The sequence below is a fragment of the Peromyscus leucopus genome, chromosome 20 (genome assembly GCF_004664715.2).
Source record: "Peromyscus leucopus breed LL Stock chromosome 20, UCI_PerLeu_2.1, whole genome shotgun sequence".
Classification (NCBI taxonomy): Eukaryota; Metazoa; Chordata; class Mammalia; order Rodentia; family Cricetidae; genus Peromyscus; species Peromyscus leucopus.
Genome location: NC_051080.1, coordinates 11822539 through 11844783, shown reverse-complemented (window position 1 = coordinate 11844783; position 22245 = coordinate 11822539). Strand labels below are relative to the sequence as shown.

At 40.2% G+C, this 22245-nt stretch overlaps 1 protein-coding gene across 1 annotated transcript in view; it reads left to right on the top strand.

The window, feature by feature from the left end:
• Nucleotides 1–5435: 5435 nt before the first annotated feature.
• The window catches only part of Pdzrn4 (PDZ domain containing ring finger 4), a 368271-nt gene continuing 351461 nt past the window's right edge, over nucleotides 5436–22245 (top strand). The window contains exons 1-3 of the mRNA XM_028869265.2: nucleotides 5436–6137; nucleotides 8495–8581; nucleotides 10398–10505. Coding sequence (XP_028725098.1) covers nucleotides 5553–6137; nucleotides 8495–8581; nucleotides 10398–10505 — 780 coding nt within the window. The 5' untranslated portion in view covers nucleotides 5436–5552. The remainder of the gene's footprint in view (nucleotides 6138–8494; nucleotides 8582–10397; nucleotides 10506–22245) is intronic.

The window sequence follows — 22245 nt, the reverse complement described above, 5'->3', positions numbered from 1 at the left end:
ATTTGTGGAACGTCTGTCCATGCTGTTCTGGCTTTTATAGTCTTTGTGGAAAATTCTACTAAGACTAGCTTTGTATGTTATTTGGTCTCTTTCCCTTTTAGCTTTCAATATTCTTTTTTGTTCTATATGTTTAGCATTTGATTATTATGTATCATGTAGAATTTCCTTTTCAGTCTATTTGGGGTTCTGTATATTTCTTATACTTTAATAAGCACCTCCTTCTCTAGGTTAGGGAAATTTCAGTTTTTAGGATTATTGAAAATAACTTCTCTGTCTTTGATCGGGTTTTATTTTATTCTTATTCTTCATCTATTCCTGTTTTACTTAGATTGGGTTTTTTTTTTCATAGTGTCCCAGGTTCCCTGGATATTTTGTGTCTGGATGTTTTTAGATTTAACATTTTCTTTGACTGACATATCCATTTCTTCTATCTTGTCTTCAATGACTGATATTTTCTCTTCCATCTCTTGTATTCTGTTGGTGAGCAAGCCTCAGTTTCTAAATTATTCATATCTGGTTTTTCCTTAGTCTGGGGTTTTTATTTTTATTGATTCTATTTCCACTTTAATGCCTTTAACTGCTTTCATCACATTCCTTTTTTGTGTTTTAATAGATTTTATTAGATGGATTTATTCATATCCTCTTTAAGGATCACTAACATCCTCATAAAGGCTATTTTGAATTTTTTGTCTTGTGATTTAGCTATATTGCATTTTCAGAGTGTAATTGTAGTAGGGTTCCTGGGTTCTGGAGGAGACATACTATCTTGAACATTCAAATTTGTGTTTTTGAACTGGTGTCTAGGAATCCGGAGTTAGGATGATTGAGGTAATTCTAGGTGTTGTAGGTGTTGATATCTGTTCTTGTCTTTGTTGGTTTGCTGTTCTGTTCCTTGGTATCTGCTCCCCCATCTGGATCTTAGGAAAGCATGGAGGCTCTGATTTCCTCGACAGAGAATTTCTTCTGGTCAGTGAGTGGCTGGGGATATAGAGATGTGCTGGGAGGGAAGGCTGAGATGGGCTGTGAGAAAGAGCTAGGGTAATCCTGTCTAAGCCAAAACATGGGCTCCTCAGGGAGTTGGAGCCATGGCGGGAGGAGAGTTTCTGCAGATATGAAGTAGTAGGACAAAGAGTATTTCTGGAGACACAGGGGTGATGGGCTCTGGAAACCCTGGGTCTGTACCAAGAATTGCAGTCTCCAGTGACTGGGGTTGAGGTGGGAGGAAGGCACCTTCAAGCAAGCTCCAACATGGTTGGGGGTGAAACAGGAAAGATCACAATGGATGACAGGAAACATAGTGAGGATCATTTATCTGAGTCCCAACCTGGTATGGCCACCACATTTCCCTGGGAAAATTGTTTCTAGGGATAGATGGCTGACACAGAGGAATGGAGGGCTAAGCAGGAATACTGACAGGTTCTTCAAGAAAGATCTAAGTTGGGTCCCAAGTAGGAGTTGTAGTCTCCAGAGAATGGATGCATACATACTGAGAGGAAGCTCACACCTGCAAGCAGGCTGCTACAGACATGAAGGTGAGATTGAAGAGAGCCTAATGGTGGACAGGAGCAACTGAGAGAATCATCCACCTGAGCCCCAGCCTACTGTGGTTCACTGGGGTTTCCGGGTAGCAGTGTTTCTAACTATCAATGGCTGACACAAAGGAATGAAGACAGGCTAGAAGAGAGGCCTTTAAAAGGTTGAAGGAGAGAGCTAAGCTGGGTAGGGACCAAGAGCAGTTGCCACGCTATTAAATTTAATTACCATTTCCTTCAGCGTTCTTTGATTATTTGTTCTCACTGGGACTCAACGGCTGTTGCAAATCATTTATTCTTTTTGGAGTGTGGAAGAGTTTTGTTCAGACCACTTCATTTCCCCCAAACAATAGCATTCTACACTGTCATGCTGTCCTTCTATGACTTCATTTTGCCCAAGCGCGGAAAAGCAAGATCATAGCAAAGAACTGCTAAGGGGTTGCATGTCAGCAGGCAGGGAGTGTAAGGGCTGAGAATGCTCTGTGTTTTCTGACTTTAACTGGTTCTAAATTTTTCTAAGAGTAAAGCATATATCCAAAATGTATCTCTCATAAAATAGTTCAAAAATGAACTGTCAGCTGCCTCACTTTCCGGGCATTGCTACTTTCTTAAAGATTGAAAATTCTCTGGGTCATGATGACCTTATTATTATCATAAGCTTTGTGAACACATCCATTCATACTTCAAAGAACAACTCTGAACTTTGGTTCTAACACAAAATGACCAAAAGAAGAATATGTGTGCATGGTAAATTTAATATGATGTAGGAACTATGCAGGTCCAAAGTATCAGAGTACCTTGCCTCAGTTATTAAAGCAATTTTATAAAGTTATAGCTTCCATTTAGATCACTTTGAGAAAAGTTGAAGATGACAGACAGGCTTCTGATATAAAATAAAACCAGAGAATTGGAAAAAATAAAATAGAAAAATTAAATTTCCTTTTGGAAACAATTCTTATGGGTAATTTAAAAACATTGTTATGTTAAAAGTACTAAACTTGTGTTATATTAGCATATGTTAAATAAATAACTTTATTTATTTAAATAACTATTTGAAATGTTTCCTCAAGCTTTTTGACTTCATGACTCTTAATCAAATGCCTAAGTCATAAGGAAAAACAAAATGTCTTAGGGTTTCTATTGCTGCAAGGAAACACTATGACCAAAAAGAAGGCTGGGAAATAAAGGTTTATGGGTTTATACTTCCACATTGCTGTTCATCATAGAAGGAAGTCAGGACAGGAACTGAAACATAGCAGAAACCTGGAGACAGGAGCTGATGCAGAGTCCATGGAGGGGTGCTACTTACTGGTTTGTTCAGCCTGCTTCCTTATAGAACCCAAGACCATTAGTCCATGGATGACACCACCCACAATGGGCTGGGCCATCTCCCATCAATCACTAATTTAAAAAATGCCTTACAGCTGGATCTTATGGAGGCATTTTCTCAGTTGAGCTTCCCTCCTTTCAGAGAACTCTAGCTTGTGTTAAGTTGACATTAGACTAGAGAGCCCACTAAACAAATTGCAAAAACTAGTTGGTTTAGGTTTAGTTGGTGGGGGGAAATTATTTCCCATTTCATCCACAGGCGTCACTTATCTGTCTCAGGATCATGTGCTTAGATGTTAGGTGTTCTAGATCTGTCACAGTCACTTGTGACTCCCAAATTCCCTACTGCTCTTTGGGAGCAGGTTTCCCTCTGAGCTGAGTTGCAAGCCGGTCTCTCCACACAAGAACCAGCCTAGGCACAGCCCACTTTCACTCCTGTTGAAGAACAAGTACAGTAAGAAAGCAAATGGACTTTCTTTTCATGAGTGTTGATGACTCAACGTTGGAATTAAAACCCAGTTACCAAGCTGAAAATTACGCAACCAATATGGTGTGCTTACAGCTATCTGGATCCATGCCAGAATTCTGAGTGAATCGGTTGTGTTTCCTTTTTCTGTCACCTAGAGAAGCACATTTTCAGGCTGAATGAATGCTCATGGGCAAAGCACCATTTGGTCACAAGTAGCAATACATCTAGAGATTATCTGCACCAAACAGGAAAACAGGGACTTCATTTTCTGTTCTCCTACCACCTAACTGTTCAGTCTGCAAATTTCCCTATCTATATGTTCTTAAAAGATAGAAAATGTTGATTAATAAAGGAATAAGCATATGCCCAAGGTTATGGCATAAGAACTTTTGCCAAAAGACATTAACACGCTCCTGGATCTATTTTTGCTGAAATTTGTGTATGCATTTGAAACTCATTCTGAGTTCTTTTGCTGAAATCAGATAATTCCTTCCTTTAATGATAATCTTCTTTATTTTTGAGAATTTTATACATGTATACAATGTAAATAATCATTAATTATCTCCATTTTCCTCCTACAATTCTCCCTGAATCTACTGCAACATGTCTCCATCCAAATTTCATATCTTCATTTTCTTTCTTTTCTTCTTTCTGTCCTCATTCTTCTTCTTTCCTATAATCCACTAAGTCTAATTGTTATTGCTCATTATGTGCATGGGTGTGGATTTATTGTTTGCCTCTTTGTAGAAAGATAAGCTGGACATGGAAGGGAACACTGAATCATAGCAGCAAATAAACTTTATCATATTTCCATATAGAATATACAATATAGTATCGTACTTTGACAAAAAGGAGAGGAATTATTTCAGATACCTGAAACATCACTTGTGGATTTCACTAGCCATTGAAGGTTCAGAAGGTTCTCCTGAGAAGCTATGCTGTTACTATCACAAAGTCTGAAGTCTTTTTCATTGATGCTCTTCACATCTTCCAGGAGCGGCATCCAACTCTCAGTGGGGGTGACTCATTTAAGAGTCCCTATCCCAAGCATCTGTCATGGTTTCTGGGTAACGATGGTAAGCGGGGTGCATTTATTCCAGTGTGAAGGCCTCTTTTCATGCCTAAGTTTCAGAACAGCGGGAAGAAAACATGACCAGAGGGCCTGGAGGAAACTCCCGTGTGTTTTTAGGAAAGTCTGGCAGGCCACACACTTAGAGTCGAACTGGGAGGAAGCAGTTCAGATTGATTCTGTTCTGGTTGAGTAGAGAAAGACCCCGCTAAGGTTTTGGTTTTTCTGTTACCCACTATTTTATTCACGATTATTACCTTTTCTTCTGCTTCCAAGTGCTCAAAAGGTCGTGCCCCGTTCCCAGTACTAATATATATACGTCTGGAAGTAGAAAATAGTGTGAGAACTGAAGTTGAAGGGAAGCTGCAGCAATGAAACTCTAGTCTCTTCACTCGGCAGGAGGCCTGTATGGCTGTTCACTGTCTTCCCCTCAGCAAGAATAAGGCCTCTTGAGGGTGACAATTGGCCTTTCCCCAGTCCTCGCTGCCTGTTCAAAGATTACCCTTCTCTACGTTCACCTGACTTCTGTACCTTGATTTGAAAGGCCTGGCCTGGCTCTGTGGAGTTCCTCAATGATCTTTTTGGAATGTGAAGCTAATTTAGGGTCACAGTTCTTCGCTGGTGATTTTTTTTTTAGTTAGCTCATTTGAAAAAAACAAAAGTATTTGTATTCCAAACATGGTTTTATTGAGGATCTGCTTGACACAAAGACCCTGATCTCTGGAATCTTCCATCCTGGCAGGCTTCAAAGTTCTCAGTATCTGTGCTGTGCCCATCACCAGCTCTGCTCAGGCAGGACACCCCAGAGGACTTGAAGTTCTTGGCTCAGGGGAAAAAATAAAGCTGACCCAAAGACCACTGTAAACTCGCCTCATTCACAAGGATAGATTTGAAAGACCTCACATTGCAAAACCACAAAGAAGTGGGGGTGGAGTGGAGGAGGATTCACCCAGGTGGCTTCTATTAGTGTCAATATGGAGAAGTCGGAGGACCTAGCCAAAGCCAGGAAACGCCAAGCCAAACTTAACTCTGAGATCACACACACCTCCCCACAGAGTTCAGCGGCGGTGAGACCACTGCCCCTGGCGCTGCCCCGGGGGTGCTCAGAAGAAGCGGACACCCCTTTTGGCTCCCCTCCTCCCCCACCGCTATCATGGGCTTCGCTTTGGAGCGCTTCGCGGAAGCTGTGGATCCCGCTTTCCATTGCCAGCTGTGCGGCCAGGTGCTGGAGGAGCCCGCGTGCACGCCTTGCGGGCACGTCTTCTGCGCCAGCTGCCTGCTGCCCTGGGCGGCGCGGAGGCGCCGGTGCCCGCTGCAGTGCCAGCCTCTGGAGCCGGGCGAGCTGTACCGGGTGCTGCCGCTGCGCAACCTGGTCCAGCAGCTGCGAGTGCAGTGCGACTACCGTGCGCGGGGCTGCGGCCACACCGTGCGGCTGCGGGAGCTGGCGGCGCACGTCCAGAGCTGCGCCTTCGGCCCTGCCAGCCGCTGTGGCCGCCACTGCCCAGGCGGCTGCGGAGGCGGCGGGGAGGAAAAGCACAGGGCGACTACGACCCGCCCAAGTGGGGACAAGCGTGAAGGGCCACCGGGGTCCCGCAGTCGGCTTCGGGCAGCCCCCTGCAGGCGGTTAAGGAAGACGCTGCAAACGCAGCTTGGCTTGCTGCAGCGCAGGTACCAGAAGTTGGCCCGGTCCATGGCGCACACACGCAACTTCGTCGGGGACCTGGGAGGCCGTGGCTGGGTAAGCGCAGAGGGAGTGGGCCCCCAAGCATGATTTGGGTGGGGAGAGAGGGATCTTCACGACCGGTGAGGATTCCTCCTGGTAGTGACATTCTTTTTCCCAGAGCCGCACGAGACATCCCCCCACCCTCACCCCACCCCCCGCCCCGGTTATATGCTCTGCTGGCCTCATCAGCACCTCTGCCCCCGGAAACATTGCTTTGGGTTAAGGGAGTCGAACTCAACTCTCTCCCGGAGAAGGCGGAATTGAGAAAACTCTTCTCCCATCCACACTCGTGTTCCCATCTCCCACTCTCTTGCCCACCATCGCTGCCCATCTTTTGTATACTTGGCCTGTGCCTGAAGCAAATTCCACAAATAAACCAATTAGCTGTGAGTGGCTCATTTTCTCTGCCAAAGAACGCCTATGGTTTGTTTAACTACCCTTTCCTCAGTTCAGGGACCTCAAGGGATGGTGGTGTCAGGGAGCCAGGCTAAGATTTCTTTACATCCCTGACTTTTTCTGATGAATCTCCCTCCCGACCTCACCTCTGCTTTACTGGTGGTGAGTGTGCATAATATATGACCTGGGGACTTGGCCCAGGACAGGGTGCAGTCACAATGGCCCCATAAGCGCCAGGCAGCAACTGTCTTCCCTACTTCATGGAAGCTGCTGGTCCTGAGCTACAGGCTTCAGCAGCCTGGGTCATCAGCTGTAGCTTGTCGTCAGTACATTCGCACAGGTGTTTGATTTGGCTGGTCGCTAGCATAGCAAGCAAGGATTTAACTTGCACCCCCTTTCAGGGGGCTGTTATCATTCTTCTGTGCTTTTTGGGGAGGAGCAACAGGGGGCTTCCTTTTGGGGACTGGCTGCTTAGCTCTGACTCCGATTCTGGTCCTAGGTTTTAACCTTCCTACCCCAAGGTTGAAAGCCACAGTCAAAATGAGATCAGCTGCTCTGATGAGGGAGCATGTAAGAACGCTGTGCCCAACACGCAAATGATACCTGTGTGAAACAGAGTGCCATGAGCAGACAGTTAATGGAGAATACTAAAAAAAAAAAAAAAAAAAAAAGTCTGGATGCTGTGTGAGTTCCCTAGTCTGCTTGTGTATAGGATAATCTTCCGATGAATGGCATAGAGAAAAGCACACAAATTTGATTTGCACTGCCAGTTCAGGTTTCAACGTCGGAACAAGCGTTAGAATTATGGGATAAAGATGTTCAGAATCATTCAAGCTGTGATTCTCTGCCTGCAGTTCTCAATCTTCCTAATGCTGCAATCATTTAATACAGTTCCTCGTGTTGTGGTGACCCCCGACCATAAAATTATTTCTTTGTTGCTTCATAACTCTATTTTTGCTACTGTTATGAATCGTAATGTAAATATCTGTTACGCAGGATATCTGACATGTGACTTGAGGCCCACAGGTTGAGAACTACTGTTCTGTGCAGTGCTTGTTGACTAATTTTCAAATGCTGCCAGTGGGTGGTGCTTCTCAAAATTGTTTTCCACCTGCCTCTAGGGGCTGCTGTGGGCTCTGGAAAAGCTCCTGTGTGTGTGTGTGTGTGTGTGTGTGTGTGTGTGTGTGTGTGTGTGTGTGTGTCCGTCCAAGTGCACTCACACATTCGTGGCAGGGGGCATGCAGTGAGCTTTCATCCCTGAGTGTCAGATGTAATTCCAGGTATTTCAGTTCCTCAGAGAAGTTCATGTTTGTAGTGGTAACTGCAGCTTATCTTGTCCAGCTACTTCTGTGACTGTTTAAATGGGTCTGTGCTAACAAACGGGTAACTGATACAACTTATATATGTTTAAATATTACCAGATCATCCAGAAAGAAATACACACCACTCTACCTAGCAAAACTCCTTTTGTTTTTATTTTGTAAGAATTATAACAAACCCAATGGGGATATTATTTAAAATCAAGACGACTGCCTTCCAGTAGACCCTGGATTACAGGAGCAGCCTGAATGTTTCTGACTTTATAAATAGCTCAGCATTTCTACAGTGAAAATTTACATAAAAAATGTTTTTAAGATCCCCTGACAGTTTATTTGACTTTTCTGTCACACAAAGATAAAAACACAGAGCCCCCTGCCTGGTGGAGCCCAGAAGTCTGGTTGCAGTTGAGGTGAAGTCAGAATGAGGTGCTGCCTGTGTGAAATGTAAATCCATGTAGTTATTAAAAAAAATCCTTTTCTTCTCCGGTGCACTGCTGGTTTCCTCAAGTGCATGCTTTCAACTGTGTTGGGGGGGGGGAATTTTGCCAGAGCCAACCATTCTTAAAATGCTGTCTGTCGACAGTAAAATGTCACTGCAGTGGTTATTTTTTTTTCTTGTATTTTTTTACTAATCCACTTCTCCCCTTTTTCACTTAGGGTGGAGAACAGAAGTCATTCACTATTGTGTTAGAAAGAGAAGATGATACTCTGGGATTCAACATAATAGGAGGCAGACCAAACCAGGTGACTCCTTTATTAATATAGTATTCATTCGTGAAATGAACAAACAAGTGATGTAATCCTTAAAAGGATGCTTTGCCCAAATCCCAGATTCTCAATGTGGATCTTCCAGCCCATACTCAGATTTTCTTTATGAGAGAATTTGAAAGCAACAAAACCAAAACACCCCACAGTTGACCATCTTGATTCTCTTAGCCATGGTCATAAAGGAGAGAGTGTGTTTTACATTTTATCCACCTTTCTTGGAGAGCACCATGGGCAAATCTCTTGAGTACCCGTGTAGACAAATTCCATTTGCTCCACTCAGTAGTATCTTGTCTGCATATACTTCCTGTTCTCAAATGGCTCCGTCTTTAAATGACAACCAGACCTGAGAAACTGACAGTGTTCATTGAATGTAGAGTCAAAATGAATTTAAATAAGAGAAAAGTGAAGTAAATGTGTGCGTGTGCATGTGCGTGTGTGCCTCCTCCTTCTCTCCTCCTTCTCCTTCCCGAAATTTCTTAGGAAACCTCATCCTAAAAAGAGTTGATGTGAAACATTTTGGCTTCCCAAATCAACTCCTTATTTAACTGGATGAATAATCTCTACTTTTTGTTCTCAGAGTGCATATTAAGACTTTACCTACTGTAGTTACAAAATCCTTTAGCATCCTGCAATCCTACACTTTCTTAATTTTGAATGTAACTGGACAAAGACAATGAAATTTAATAAAGAAATCACCTTCTTCAACTCATTAGTTAGCTGCTATGAGACATTCCTGACCCATGAGGCACCTGCTGTTCGAGGACTTTCTAGCCTGCTCTAAGCTGGGGTTAGGATGGTGTTGGACTATGTTATCCTGTGTCTCCTATTCAGCTAGCAAACCCAGCAATTAAAGATCATTGTTCTGCTTATGTTCTGAAAAGGTCCCAGTTGTTATAAAAACAGAGGCATTTCTTCATATTATTTTCATTCTCCCTTCTCTTGGTGGTTATTTATATCTTCCAGTTAAGAATTTGGCATTGGGCGTTAAAAAAAATATTTCCAATTCTGGTTGAAGCAGACCAGTTAAGGAGAAGTTCTAGAGTTAATCTTATTTATTCTGCCATAAAACCAACTGACATTTAAGAATGCCCAATGTGTTGTTACATGATGATGAACATCTTCCTAAGTAGGTCTTACAGGATCATTGGTTTCTTATGATGGGCTAACATGCTGTGTAGTATCAAAGGCTGCTTGTTTGGGGTTTGCCTATTCCCTGTGAAACTTGCACCTGGAGCCATGTAATGATCAGAGATCAGATCTGAATGGGTCTCTTGGCCATGTAAAGTTGCTATTTTGAGATTTTAAAATCACCCTCTGCCTCCTAGGTGGTCGAAGCTATGATTCCAAAATTTTCACACTGGAAGCTAAAATATATTTTAGGGATATGACTGTGTCTAAGTTGTTATATCCTGGAGGGTAAATTTGATTTCTTTCTTCTTCTATCCTTCTGTCTTTTTTTTTAAATTTCCCGTATCACTTTATAGGTGAGAGGTTTTTACAGTAACACTTCTGATCTCACCTTGTATGTGCCCTTCTCTAAAGCTTTTCATGTGAATTCAAAAATGTAAAGTAAATAGATGATCTTGTCAGAGCCGCTGGCCTTGTTCATTATAGCTGTCATCTTGATTAATGACTAGTTGGCATTAAGTGGGTTAATTCTATGCCAAATTCCCAGCTAAGAGAGTTGCATGTTGGAGCAGAATTACTACTGTTACAGTTAGAAAAATTATCCATTATAAAATTGAAAGTTTGCTTAATATGTTTCTTTCTGCTAACAATTTTTTTCCTGTAGAATTGCCAGAAGCAATCAGCAACTGAAGGAATTTATGTTTCAAAAATTTTAGAAAATGGACCTGCGGACAGAGCAGATGGCCTGGAGGTTCACGACAAAATTATTGAGGTAAGGCAGTAAAAAGGCAGGTGCATGTTTCGTGATTAAGACTTTGTAAGGTGGCACCCACATTGCTCACCTTCTTATCAGAGTATAAATCTAACTGCAGTGGAGACTTTGCTGTTTATTTCTTCCTAAAAATGTAAAACTCTTCGGTGGTTCTTTATCAGTTAGTATACAGTGGGATGAAAGTACAAAGTACCTTAAGCTTCCAGGTATATTAATGAACATCTGTATTTTAATACATTCCCTCCTCAGAAAATCAAAGGAACTTCTCTGATTTTCATGGAATTCATTTTTATAACATTTCAAAAGGTGGCAAATCTGTGCTTGGGAACAGTTTTGATAAGAAAGCAACGCTTTTTAAAGCTTGTGATCAGTATGTACTTGTGAACACTGGTATTACCTATAAGGTGCCTTTATCATCCTTTGGTGCACTCTGTCTTTTTGAAAGTGAAACAAATGAAGAAGTGTTCTTGCCCCTGGTGGGAGGAGTTGTGGGAAGCTCTTGTGTGTGCAGCTGTGTTGTTGTGTTTGGAGCTTGTGCTGGGAATTGGGCTGCGACGACAGAGGACTTAGTTCTATCTCTCTCTTTTCAACGTTCATTCACAGTTGGAGATATGATTATTTATTGTTACCAAGAGTGACTAGATTATTTTTAATCAGTTAATTCATTTCCAATGTATTTGCAAAGGCATAAATAGAAATTAAGAAAGTTTATTAGACTCCACTGTATTTTAAAAATGAATCTATTTATCACTAGCATCACCTTTCCTGATGGGTGGATCCTACTTCTCTTTACTAAACTTCCAGTACACTTTAGATTTGTATTCATTGCTCGTATGCAAACAAGGTTGAGTTTTGAAGGCATTGAGCTATACTAAGAATAGAAGACGACTTTGCCTAGAAGAAAGCTCACTAGACACTTGAGGAGTGGGAGTTACCTTCAGGTGGAAACTGTGTGTTGAACTAAACAGGTCTCCAGATCAGTAGTGCTAATTGTGTAGCCAAGAAAGGACAGACAGCCTTCTGCTTGCTGTCCAGTTTGCTTCAGGTTACCTGCAGCAAACATTTATACATTGCAGTGGCTGTGATCAGAAGATTTCTAGTCTCAATCCTGTGAATATGCCTGCAATACATTTTTCCAAGGGCATACTCATTTAAACAAGAACAAAAAGTTCTCATCTTCTGCATCATCTCATAAGCATTCTAATGAAATGAAAGTCTGCCTTTGACACCATTAAATCAAATGGTGTCTCACTGAATACATAGGCTCAAACACACCCATATCCCACTGGGACGGAAATCGCTAATGGGGACTTGAATTACTCTAGATGTTTGACAATGTTACGTATGTTTTGTTAATGTTGCAATAAAAATGTAGTGGAGTGAGAAAAGGTGTTCAGAAATTAAGATGCATACTGCTCTTTCAGTGGCCCTGAGTTCTGTTCCCAGCACACAACTGCTTGTAACTCCAGATCCCAGGAGTGACCCCTCTCATCTCTGAGGCACCCCTCACACCTATGTGGAATACATTCACACACATACACACACACACACACACACACACACACACACACACACACACATACACGTAGTAATAATAATAATAATAATAATAATAATAATAATGATGATGTCTTTTTTTAAAGGAAGGAATTTTCTTTATATATGTATATATATAAAATATACACAGTTGTCTGCCTGCATGTATGTCTGCACACCAAAAAGGACACTAGATATCATTACAGATGGTTGTGAGCCACCATGTGGTTGCCGGGAATTGAACTCAGGACCTCTGTAAGAGTGCCAGTGCTCTTACACTCTGAGCCATCTCTCCAGCCCGGTATAATGCTTTTTTAAAGCACTCATTTATTTAGGATTGGAAGTGTGTGACTACATGGTACAGTGTTTGGCTTGTATGCTCCAGGTCAGGGGTTCCATCCACAGCACCGAAATTAGAATAAAGTCAAATGTACAAAATCTCATTTGTTTTCTTACTGGGAAAGGTAATTTTACTTTAAAAGAAATCTATGCTTGATAACAAGTTCATCTAGTGATCCATCCAAGGTCATTACTAATATTTGTCAAGCTAATCTTATTTAAACTCTATTAAGATAAAGAGCAAAATTGATTCATTGATAGAGAACAGATTAAAATTCACAGGCTGGAGAGATGGCTCAGCCGTTAAAGGCTAGGCTCACAACCAAAAATAAAATTCATAATAAGCTGTGGTATTATTATTATTCACCTTGATGTATAAACTAACAAGCAATAGAAAGAACTTAAAATTTGTCATAAGGATATAAATTTGAGGAAATGAAATCCCAGGAAATGAAAAATATTATATATAAGATACTTGTATATATATATATGTATATCTTGTCCAGGGCATGAATATATTTATTTATTTATATCAGATACATTCTGGTTCTACAGTGGAATTATGAGACCATGTTGTTGCCAAGAACTGAGTAAAATGATTTTACTATTTATGGCATTAACTTGTTAATTAGTATGACTATTTTAGAAGGAAACTTGTTAATTAGTGTGACTATTTTAGAAGGAAGATGGCTAGAAATAAGTCTCTAACACTTGGCTGCTTAGTATTCTGTCAGCTCCTGGAAGAGATACTTGGCAACCTTAGTATATATTTCAACAAGTCTTAAAGACACAGGTGTTGTGGACAATCCTCACATGCTAATAAGAGTTAGAAACAGTTGATGTCTGTCAATCATTTTCATTCCTATGCTGAAGCTACTAATCAATATTACATTTATATCTAATAGGAAACTAACAAACTATATTGATTAAAAATGTGCAGGGTTGGATAAACAGATTTTTTTAAAAACAAGTCAATAATATATTTTCTGCTTTGATTTGATGATTGAAGGAATGCAATGAGAAATTAAGCCAGATTTTGAATTTCTAATGGCAATGTTGCTTTAAATCTCGTATACAAATACATTTTTTACAGTATAAGGGCACAAAGAGGTTGTATATTATGAAGCTGCCCAGGTGACTTAACTAGCAATTTAACTTATTCTGAATGCTTTGAAATGAAAATAATCAAAGCTGAAATGTTTATTGTTACCTTATATTCAAAATATGCCCAAAATATTGGGTGTGGTTATTAGCCTAATGTATGCATGACAAATATAAGAACTGTGCTTATTAAAATACTCATCAATCACTAATTTGAATAAAAAGTAGATATGTTAATATTTGGTTCTGTTAATTGTTATAGAGACTTTACTAATTCTAATACAATATTAGTTATAATGTTTTTGCCAAAGTTCAGCAACAATCAACAACTCAAAAATGACTGGTTTGGGTATTCTACTTCCACGGGAGCTTATCATATTCAAAATCATTAGAGGATAAAGCAAAGTCAAAGTCATAAGGTAAACCCTGTTGGTACTTTGGACGTGATTCAAAGCAAGTTAATTTTGGAGTCATTTTCCACAAATATCCATACTGGCCAGTTTCTGGTTACTTTTACATCTGTGTCTTTAAAAAAATATTTGTGTGTATTAGAAACAAGTTAAATTTGATATTTAAGTTATAACATTAAGTGGCAAAATATTACTAGAGTCTAAAAAGGTTGAAATGCTGTTGACAGCATCAGAAATTAAGGTAAACACGTTCATTATATACACAAGATTTAAAGCAACTTGCCTTGTCTTTCACAATTAAGATCTACCTTAGGAGGCCCCTGGTCCTATTGGAAGAGGCCAGTATCAATACTTTATTTTCTTTAAGATACCTGTGAAGAGTGTGGGAAGAAGTGTGTGTGTGTGTGGGGGGGTGTCAAAGTTCACTGCTGCTGTGAGCAATAGCATTCTATCATAATTTCGTGACACTGGTAGGCAGCAAGGAGCCCCTAACTCCAGAGTGAGAAATGGTGCAGCAGCATCCATGGCTTTTTGTTCTCTTCTGGTCCTCCTACCACCTTCCAGCAAAGCTGGTAACAGGACAGTGGTATGCACAGCTGTTGCACACTTAATTTCTCAGGATTGGAAGTAGAGTCTTTAGATTCTGAGATGAACACATTGAAACAGAATTCAGTGCTTGTGTGTGTGTGTGTGTGTGTGTGTGTGTATGTGTATGTGTATGTGTGTGTGTGTGTGTGTTCATGTGCATACTAAAATACCTTCTACTTATGAAGCTGAAACTCAACCTGAAAAGCAGCCACAGAAGCAGTTTCTCTTGCTTTGTAAGTGGTTCCTCCCCTGAACAGTGCCCAGGTGGCACTTTCCATAATGTGCCATGTTTGGCACTGGAGGGAAGAACTTTCCCAACCAGGAATTCTGTCCTCAGGCTGCCAGCTGCATTTTCTTCCAATCCTACATGGCATGTTATACCTTCTGCATCTTCTCTCACCTCTTGATGTGGCCAGAGTGAGGTCTCTGGTTATCGTGTGCATTCAGCTAAGGCTTTGGACAGTGGTTTACAGTTGTCAAAGCAGGAAGTTAACTACAGACCAGAACTAACCAGTTAGAAATATTGAGACACGTCTATAAGGTTCCACTTCAGATCACCACTGCTAATTAATTCACATATAAGAAACATTTGCAAGTTGCATGAGGTCCTGTAAATCAGTTAGATTTACTCTTTATTTGAACACATCACTGCATACCTCAATTAAAAAAAAAAAAAAACCTTATTGTCAACCTTAAGGCATAGTGTAGTGAGTAGCCATTCCAGCTTGGATCTGGAAGTTCCAACCCCCACTGAGACTCTTGCAACTGTCACGCCTACGAGGCGGGGCGAGGGGAGGCGCTGGAAACCCGAGAGCTGGATGGGCCAGCGCTCTCTCGGTGCGCTCTCTCTGTGCCTGGACCCTGGACGGTGGAGGTTGATTGTGCAGAGCTCCAGAGAACACCGCTGGATTGCGATACACCTTCCCCAGACCCCGGCAACCTATCTATTCCTTCATTTGTAAGTCATCCACTAAATAAATCTTCCTTTTAACTACGTGGAGTGGCCTTTATAATTTTCCCCAATAGCATAGTATTTCAACAGCAACCTGATTGTATATAATAATTAGGAAAAATATGAAAGAAATGTAATCAACATCAATAAAGAATTATGTTCTGATGAAAATAGTAACCACAATTCAGTGCTACTAAAATGAAAGTATAGTCATCACATGTTTTACTTTCTATTGAAAAATAATGTGGTATAATGGGAAGAGCCTGAACCATGAGGTAGAGGAGGCTAGCCGGAATGCCTGTTCTACCTCTTAAAGACAGAATGAGTTCCTCCTTAGTTTCTATGTGTAGTTTATACTTATACAAGCAAGACGTTTGAGGAAACCTAGGCCAGCTGCTGCCAGCAGTCAGTTCTTCTAATTCCCGAGGATGCCAGAGTCTGCTGACAATCAGCAGATGGTAACAGCATTGGGATTTATCTAGAAGAACACTGCAGGCAAGAAGAGCTGTCGTTGGGTACCTGTAGTCTCTGTAGTATGGTTTGTCAGCAATGCCTTCTATCTGTCTGCAAGAAGAGCACCTGCACTTAGCTGGCTGGGGAAGGAAAGCTCTCTCCTGCTGTTTAGTACAAATACACCTTCCTGTGACACTGCTCCTTTATCTGCTAAGGCTATAGATAGACCATAGTGGAATCACACTCTGAGTTCCCTCTCATTTTCCTATTGCCTTAGAGTTGTTGCTTCATTTTGGGAATCAGGGCATGAGGCTTAAGGATATGTAGAGGACAGAACCTTAATTCCAAGTTTTTGTCACCTTCCACAAATGATCCCAGTGGCTTCCTGAGATGCTTTCTTCACCCAGCCTCTGCCACTTTCAACTCAATTTGCTTACTCTATCTATCTATCTATCTATCTATCTATCTATCTATCTATCTATCTATCTATCTATGTATCATCTACCTGCCCCCACCCATTGTTCATTTTTACTCCCTGGCTGAGGCTTCTTACTGGCATCTTACTGTAAGTAGATTAAAATCTATTTCTGCTGAGGAAGCAGGTATGACCCTCAGAACATTCATGTTTTAAAAATCCTTTCCTTTTTACCCCATTAGTACTGTACTCACGTGATGTAACCTTTCTTTCTCATCTTTAGGCCTCTCTCTCTTACTTTTCAATCTCTGTCCATTTTCTCACATCTTTTATTCTAGTTGGCAATCTTCTTGAAAACCTTTACAACCCTCAAACCCTTGAAAATCTCTTAATCTCTTTACAGTTCTTGAAAACCTTCTAAATCTCCTGAAAACTTTTACAATGTTCACCTAACTTTTTATGCCCCCTCAAGTCCTTCATGACCCCTGAAACCCTGCACAAATCCACTACTCCTTCAAAAAATTTTAAAGAGATAAAATGTTTACTAATTCTTATAAATATTAGGGTTTTTTTTTAAATAATTTTTTTTGGAGAACATTTTAGAAAATAAAATTTCCAGGAAGTATACATGTACAACAAATGGAATTTTTGGCTTTATTATTTTTTTTTATTTCCTGGGAAGTTAGGACTGAATTAAGTTGCAGGAGGTTAAGGAGGTGTCTGAGCATATGAATATCTCTATATGTGTGTGTTTGTGCTGTGTCTGTGTGTGTATCTTTCCATCTCCTTCCTAGGTCTAACAGTAACATATCCACACTCTCACACCATGTTCACGATTATTTTGGAAAAGGCTCCTACCTTACTCTGGATGGCTATGTTAATGAACCACAGTAGTAGCACATTTTGAATTAGAAAGCACTTTTAAAGCCCATTGATATGTCTAGCCTTCTAATGTCTGAGCAGGAGGCCACTGATGCCTGAGCAGGAGTCCTTGTCTTTGCTGCAGCAAGCACATTAGTGCCAGGCTTTTTGCGTTCGTTCAGGAAACAATATGTAGGTCAGTCATATTACTTTAGTAACACCTTTCACAATGTGCTTAAAATGCAATAATAGTAACACTTTAAATCACTCATTTTTAGCAAATGATGAACCTTTAAAGATTCTAAAATAGGCATTGACCACCTGAAAAAAAAAAAAAAAGACTAACAGAGATTATGAATTGGGAGAGGGTCATGGGAGGAATTGCAGGGGTGAAAGGGAAAGCCAGGGGTTCTCAAAAAATAAGGTTATTAAAAAATTTTGAAGTATTAAGGAATACCTTAAATCGTTGTATTTGTAAACAGTTGAAAAGTGAAGGTCTGGCATCAAATATTGGAAACTGTCTTCACGTTAAGGGTGATGTATCTAGGAAATTTTGGAACCCACATACGAATGTGAACCTGCACAGTGCTTAGCTTAGTGTGAAGCCTGGCTGTATGTGTTCCTTGTGTAACTCCTAGTGTGCACTGGTAGGTGTAAGGTTCACTAAGCTGCAGAAACTATATCAGGATTTGAAATCTACGAGAGCCCTTTGCAAAAGAAAATAAAGCCCCAGTGAATCCGCTTTGATCTGAAAACACTGAAGTCTAATTCTTGGCTTTTCACTGTAGTACAGACCTGTAAACCAGTACTAGGGAGACTGAGGCAGGGGCATTTCAAGTATAACAACTGACAAGCTGGAGAGCAATATAAAGGGGTCTGATTCATGCAGCATCTCACAGACAGGTGGCCACATATCAAGAGTTTTCTGTGTAACCCTGCTGGTGTGGACAAATGATTCACAATCTACCTACTCACTCTAACAAGTGCCTTGATTGGATAGTGACATATATAGTGTCCCTATATTACTTAAAATAATTTGATTTGTTAACTAGCTTTGTTAACAGCCTAGTTCTAGGCCAAACAAAATCATACACCAGAACTTGGAGGATGAAGTGGCAGGAGGAATTTTTAAATTTTGAGCAGTACTAGTACTCTATGGGTAAAACACTTATTAGTGAAAGAATATCTTCATGTAAATGGTCTAATTAGATCCCTGCCATTCTCTGAGATTTAAGGAAGCAGTAATACTGAATTCCATAGCAGATGAGGGTGGAGGACAGGCTTAGCATATTGATGAGGCTTCTTTAGAGTCAAAGTTGTTCCAATCAGGCAAACTTTAAACTTAGAGCATTACGTTAGATCAGTCTAGAAGGATAAGAAAATCTGATAGAAGACGAGGGTGAAGAATGAGATTCCTAAACAGGTTTTGCCTGCTGTGAAAAAATTTGCATGTCACACCTCACCGGGTATATTAAGTAGTGTAAAAAATTCTTTGAATATATATGTTGTCATGGCAGGCAATCTGCTGAGACTCCAAAGATAGTGAACCCTCCTTCAAGACAGGGGTAATAACTGAAGATGCTTTTACTAATTTAAGAGTGGGGATGTTGGGTTGCCTTAATTTTTACAGTTTTGCTTATTGCAATTGGTGATAATAAGACACAGATGCAAAGCTCACTGAGAAGCACCACCCAGACATTGGGGTAAGTGTTCTTCCACTGATGTCACAAATAATAGCTGACATCAGTGCGTCTCAGACCTCAGGGTAAGGGAGTGTGACTTGAAGCACTTAAGACAGGGCTTCTCAAGACAGCGAAGAACAAGGTGTTAAAAGATCTGCATCATTAGTCCCTTGGGGATTATTTAGTAGCTCTGGGGTTAATCTGATGATTGTGCTTTAAGCAGGTACCTTAAGAAGTGGTCATGTGTAACCTCTATGCTGTAGATCCTGTGTGACCTCTAGGCCCTAGCTTGAGAAACCTCCCAACTGGTCTTTGGCTGCTGTAGTCTGACGTGAAGACAGCTGAGCAAATAATGCACAGTTTTCTAAGGACCTCAATAACATGAGAAATCCTTAAATTTAAAAAAAAAAATCTGATATTAGAAATGTAAGGTGGTTGATAAGCGAAAAGGGGGACAAGTTCAGCTATTTTCACTTAAAATTTAACCCTGATGCTGGCCATGAGCCTCATGAAGATTCAGTACAAGTGGCTCCAGTGTGCAGTGTAAGACATAAAGCATTATGGGAGAAATGATGAGTAATTAAAGTGGTTTTTGTGTCTTGGAGAAGTCTTAGAAAAGAGAAAATAAGATATGAAAACACAATGCACATCCCTGTGTAACCAGTGCCATTTATACAGGTAGCTAATGTGGGCTGTTGCTTTTTTAAAGTAAACAGAGATTTATTTTGAGGAAATCACAAAGGAGTCTGCCTGACCTTGACAGATTTGTTGGATTCTTGGAATTGACTTTAGAAAGCTTCTCTTTATCACAGACAGAAATAATTTCTTAACTATATATTGGATGCACGTTTTTTAAAGATTTAAAACTAGAAAAAATATTGAGTACATTTTCTTACCTTTTTTTTTTTTTAAACTAGCAACACATGTCATTAGGTCTGCATACTGCATTTTTAGAGTGTTAAAGTAATAGCCTGCCTTATATTTGGTATTTCTGTAGTGGACAAAAACTGAGTAAGTTATTGATGACCTATTTATTTAATTATCCATACACACACTCCATCTCAGAACATAGAACCAAATATTTTTATGTCTCCAAATAATTTTCATATAATCAATAAACATTAGATTTTTTGAAGAGTCCAATAGTCTACTGAAGTCCAAACTAATGTTTTTCATTCTGCTAAAAAGGAGCCCCATGCTTTAGTGACAGTCTTAGCAAGTTCTATATGTTTTATATGGCTATGACTCCATCACTGTATCTGTCCCAAAGCATATAAGCTGATTCCATTTCTTTTCTGTGTGGCTCCTAAATGATTCCTTCATATTCTTCTCTCTTCCTTGCACTGAAGCAGGGGTAAGCAGTGAATGACACAGTCATATTACTCAGAAAAGGGACTATCCATAGAGTTAAACATCCAGGTTGATGTGATCTCTGCAGAACTTTTCTCTCTTACATAGTGGATGGAGTCACAAAACATGTGCTTGTACAACCTGAGTTCAATTCTCTAGCTCTATAAAAGAAACCAAAAGCCAGAGACAGCATGCATTAACTTTTCACAGTGTGCAGCCTTTACAAGCAGGGTGGACACACACTGGAGATGAGCATGCCAGACAGCGACAGACTGGAAAAATGTGAAATGACATCATCTGCAAGCCAACCCTCTGCAGTGAGGCAGCTTCAAAGAAGCAGTCATCATGGCTGTCCAGAATTCAGTCTGCTTCCCTTGCGTAACGCAACTGTGGCAGCGATTAAGCCATCTTCAGGAAGCAACAGCCACTCTCTTGTCCGAACTGCCGGGGTGACTAAGATAGAGACCATCTTCCTGTTGTGGATAGAGAGACTCCGTTCCCTCAATGCACTGCTTCGTTTGATTTGCTCTTCAGTGAACACCTTGAAAGGACTCCCTAAGCCAAGGGGGAACCAGCTGAAGCAGGTGATGCCAGTAAGTGAATTTCTGAGAGAGGTAAACAGAGAGATGAGTCAAAGTCTGGACAATAAGAATCCCTTTTAGGAGCATCCCTGAGTATGGATTCTGGAAGTTTGAAAGGTGAAAATATTCTTTCCTATGAACTGGCCCTACACACTCACTTCAGATGCATGTGTTATACCCACAAGCTTTCATTCCAGACTGTATTGTATGTGGCTAGAAAATTATTATGTGAAAAATGGTATATAACTGACATATCTGTGCAGAATATTCTTTTTACTGAGAATAACTTGATAGCCAAATGATTTAGTTGCATGCACTATAGTAAAAACAGTATCAAATACTTTTCATTAATTATAGCTCATTAACAAATTTGTATCATGTGATTTAAAATACATTCAAACTTTTAATATATTTTCATTTAACTTGTACATTTGTGATAAGTTTAAATATTTGGTTAAAACTGGATGTCTTATATTAAACTGAAACTTTAGGTGTCTAGGGATAATAAACTTATGAGTTAAAGCCAATGCCTCTCAGTTGAGCATTCATTTGTGGAAGCTATACTGTGTACACACATACAGCCTATGCCTCTTAGGGTTGGAGGTACTTCCATGAAAACTGAAGCTATGAGCTTGTCTAGCCAGGAAAATGAAGAGGCACTAATATATGGGAGGATGTGATCACTGCCTTGTGTTTTGATGATTGAGTAGGAGTTTAGTCAATATTAAAGACAGAAACAACAAAGAGAAGAAAACCAGGTAGTCTTGAATCTCAGAACATGTTCACTGTAAATATCTTTGGTGAATATTTTTAGGAAAGTAGAGATCAGGGAGAAGAAATGACCTCATGGTAATACCTTAGGAGTTGCATTGAACCATTCTTTCTAGTGAGAAGTCCAACTTCTTTCCTAATCAATTTAGTCTTGAGAAGGTTTTTAATACTTCTAATCTTGCACTACAGAAATGCTTGTAAATCAGAATACATGTTAGGTGAGGTGTTGAAGCTGCTAATGGGCAGACATTAATGTCTAGAGGGGAAACAAGGTTTTCTATTGAACACACACACACACACACACACACACACACACACACACACACAAATACACACAAATGCTTTATTAAGTTTAGGAACCAAGACTTGACCTTGATATAGCATAAAAAAACTAGCTTTAGCTATGTGCTCTTTTTGCATAAATGGATTACTTTTCCTGGAAAAAATATTCCAACGCCATAGCAGTCATTCCAAAGTTTTTATTAGGAATTTCACATATATCAGGCACAATTTCTACATGATGAATCTTGTTCTGCTGATGTACTAGATATCATTGAATGGGAAATTTCTAGAGCTCTTCTGTGTGAGTTTGATCCAACAACCAGTCTGTGTCTGCTCTTGTGGTTACTCTATGTGTGGCATTACTCTCTGTAGTGACAGCCATTTCAATTGTGATTTCTAAGGACAGGCAGTTTAGATAA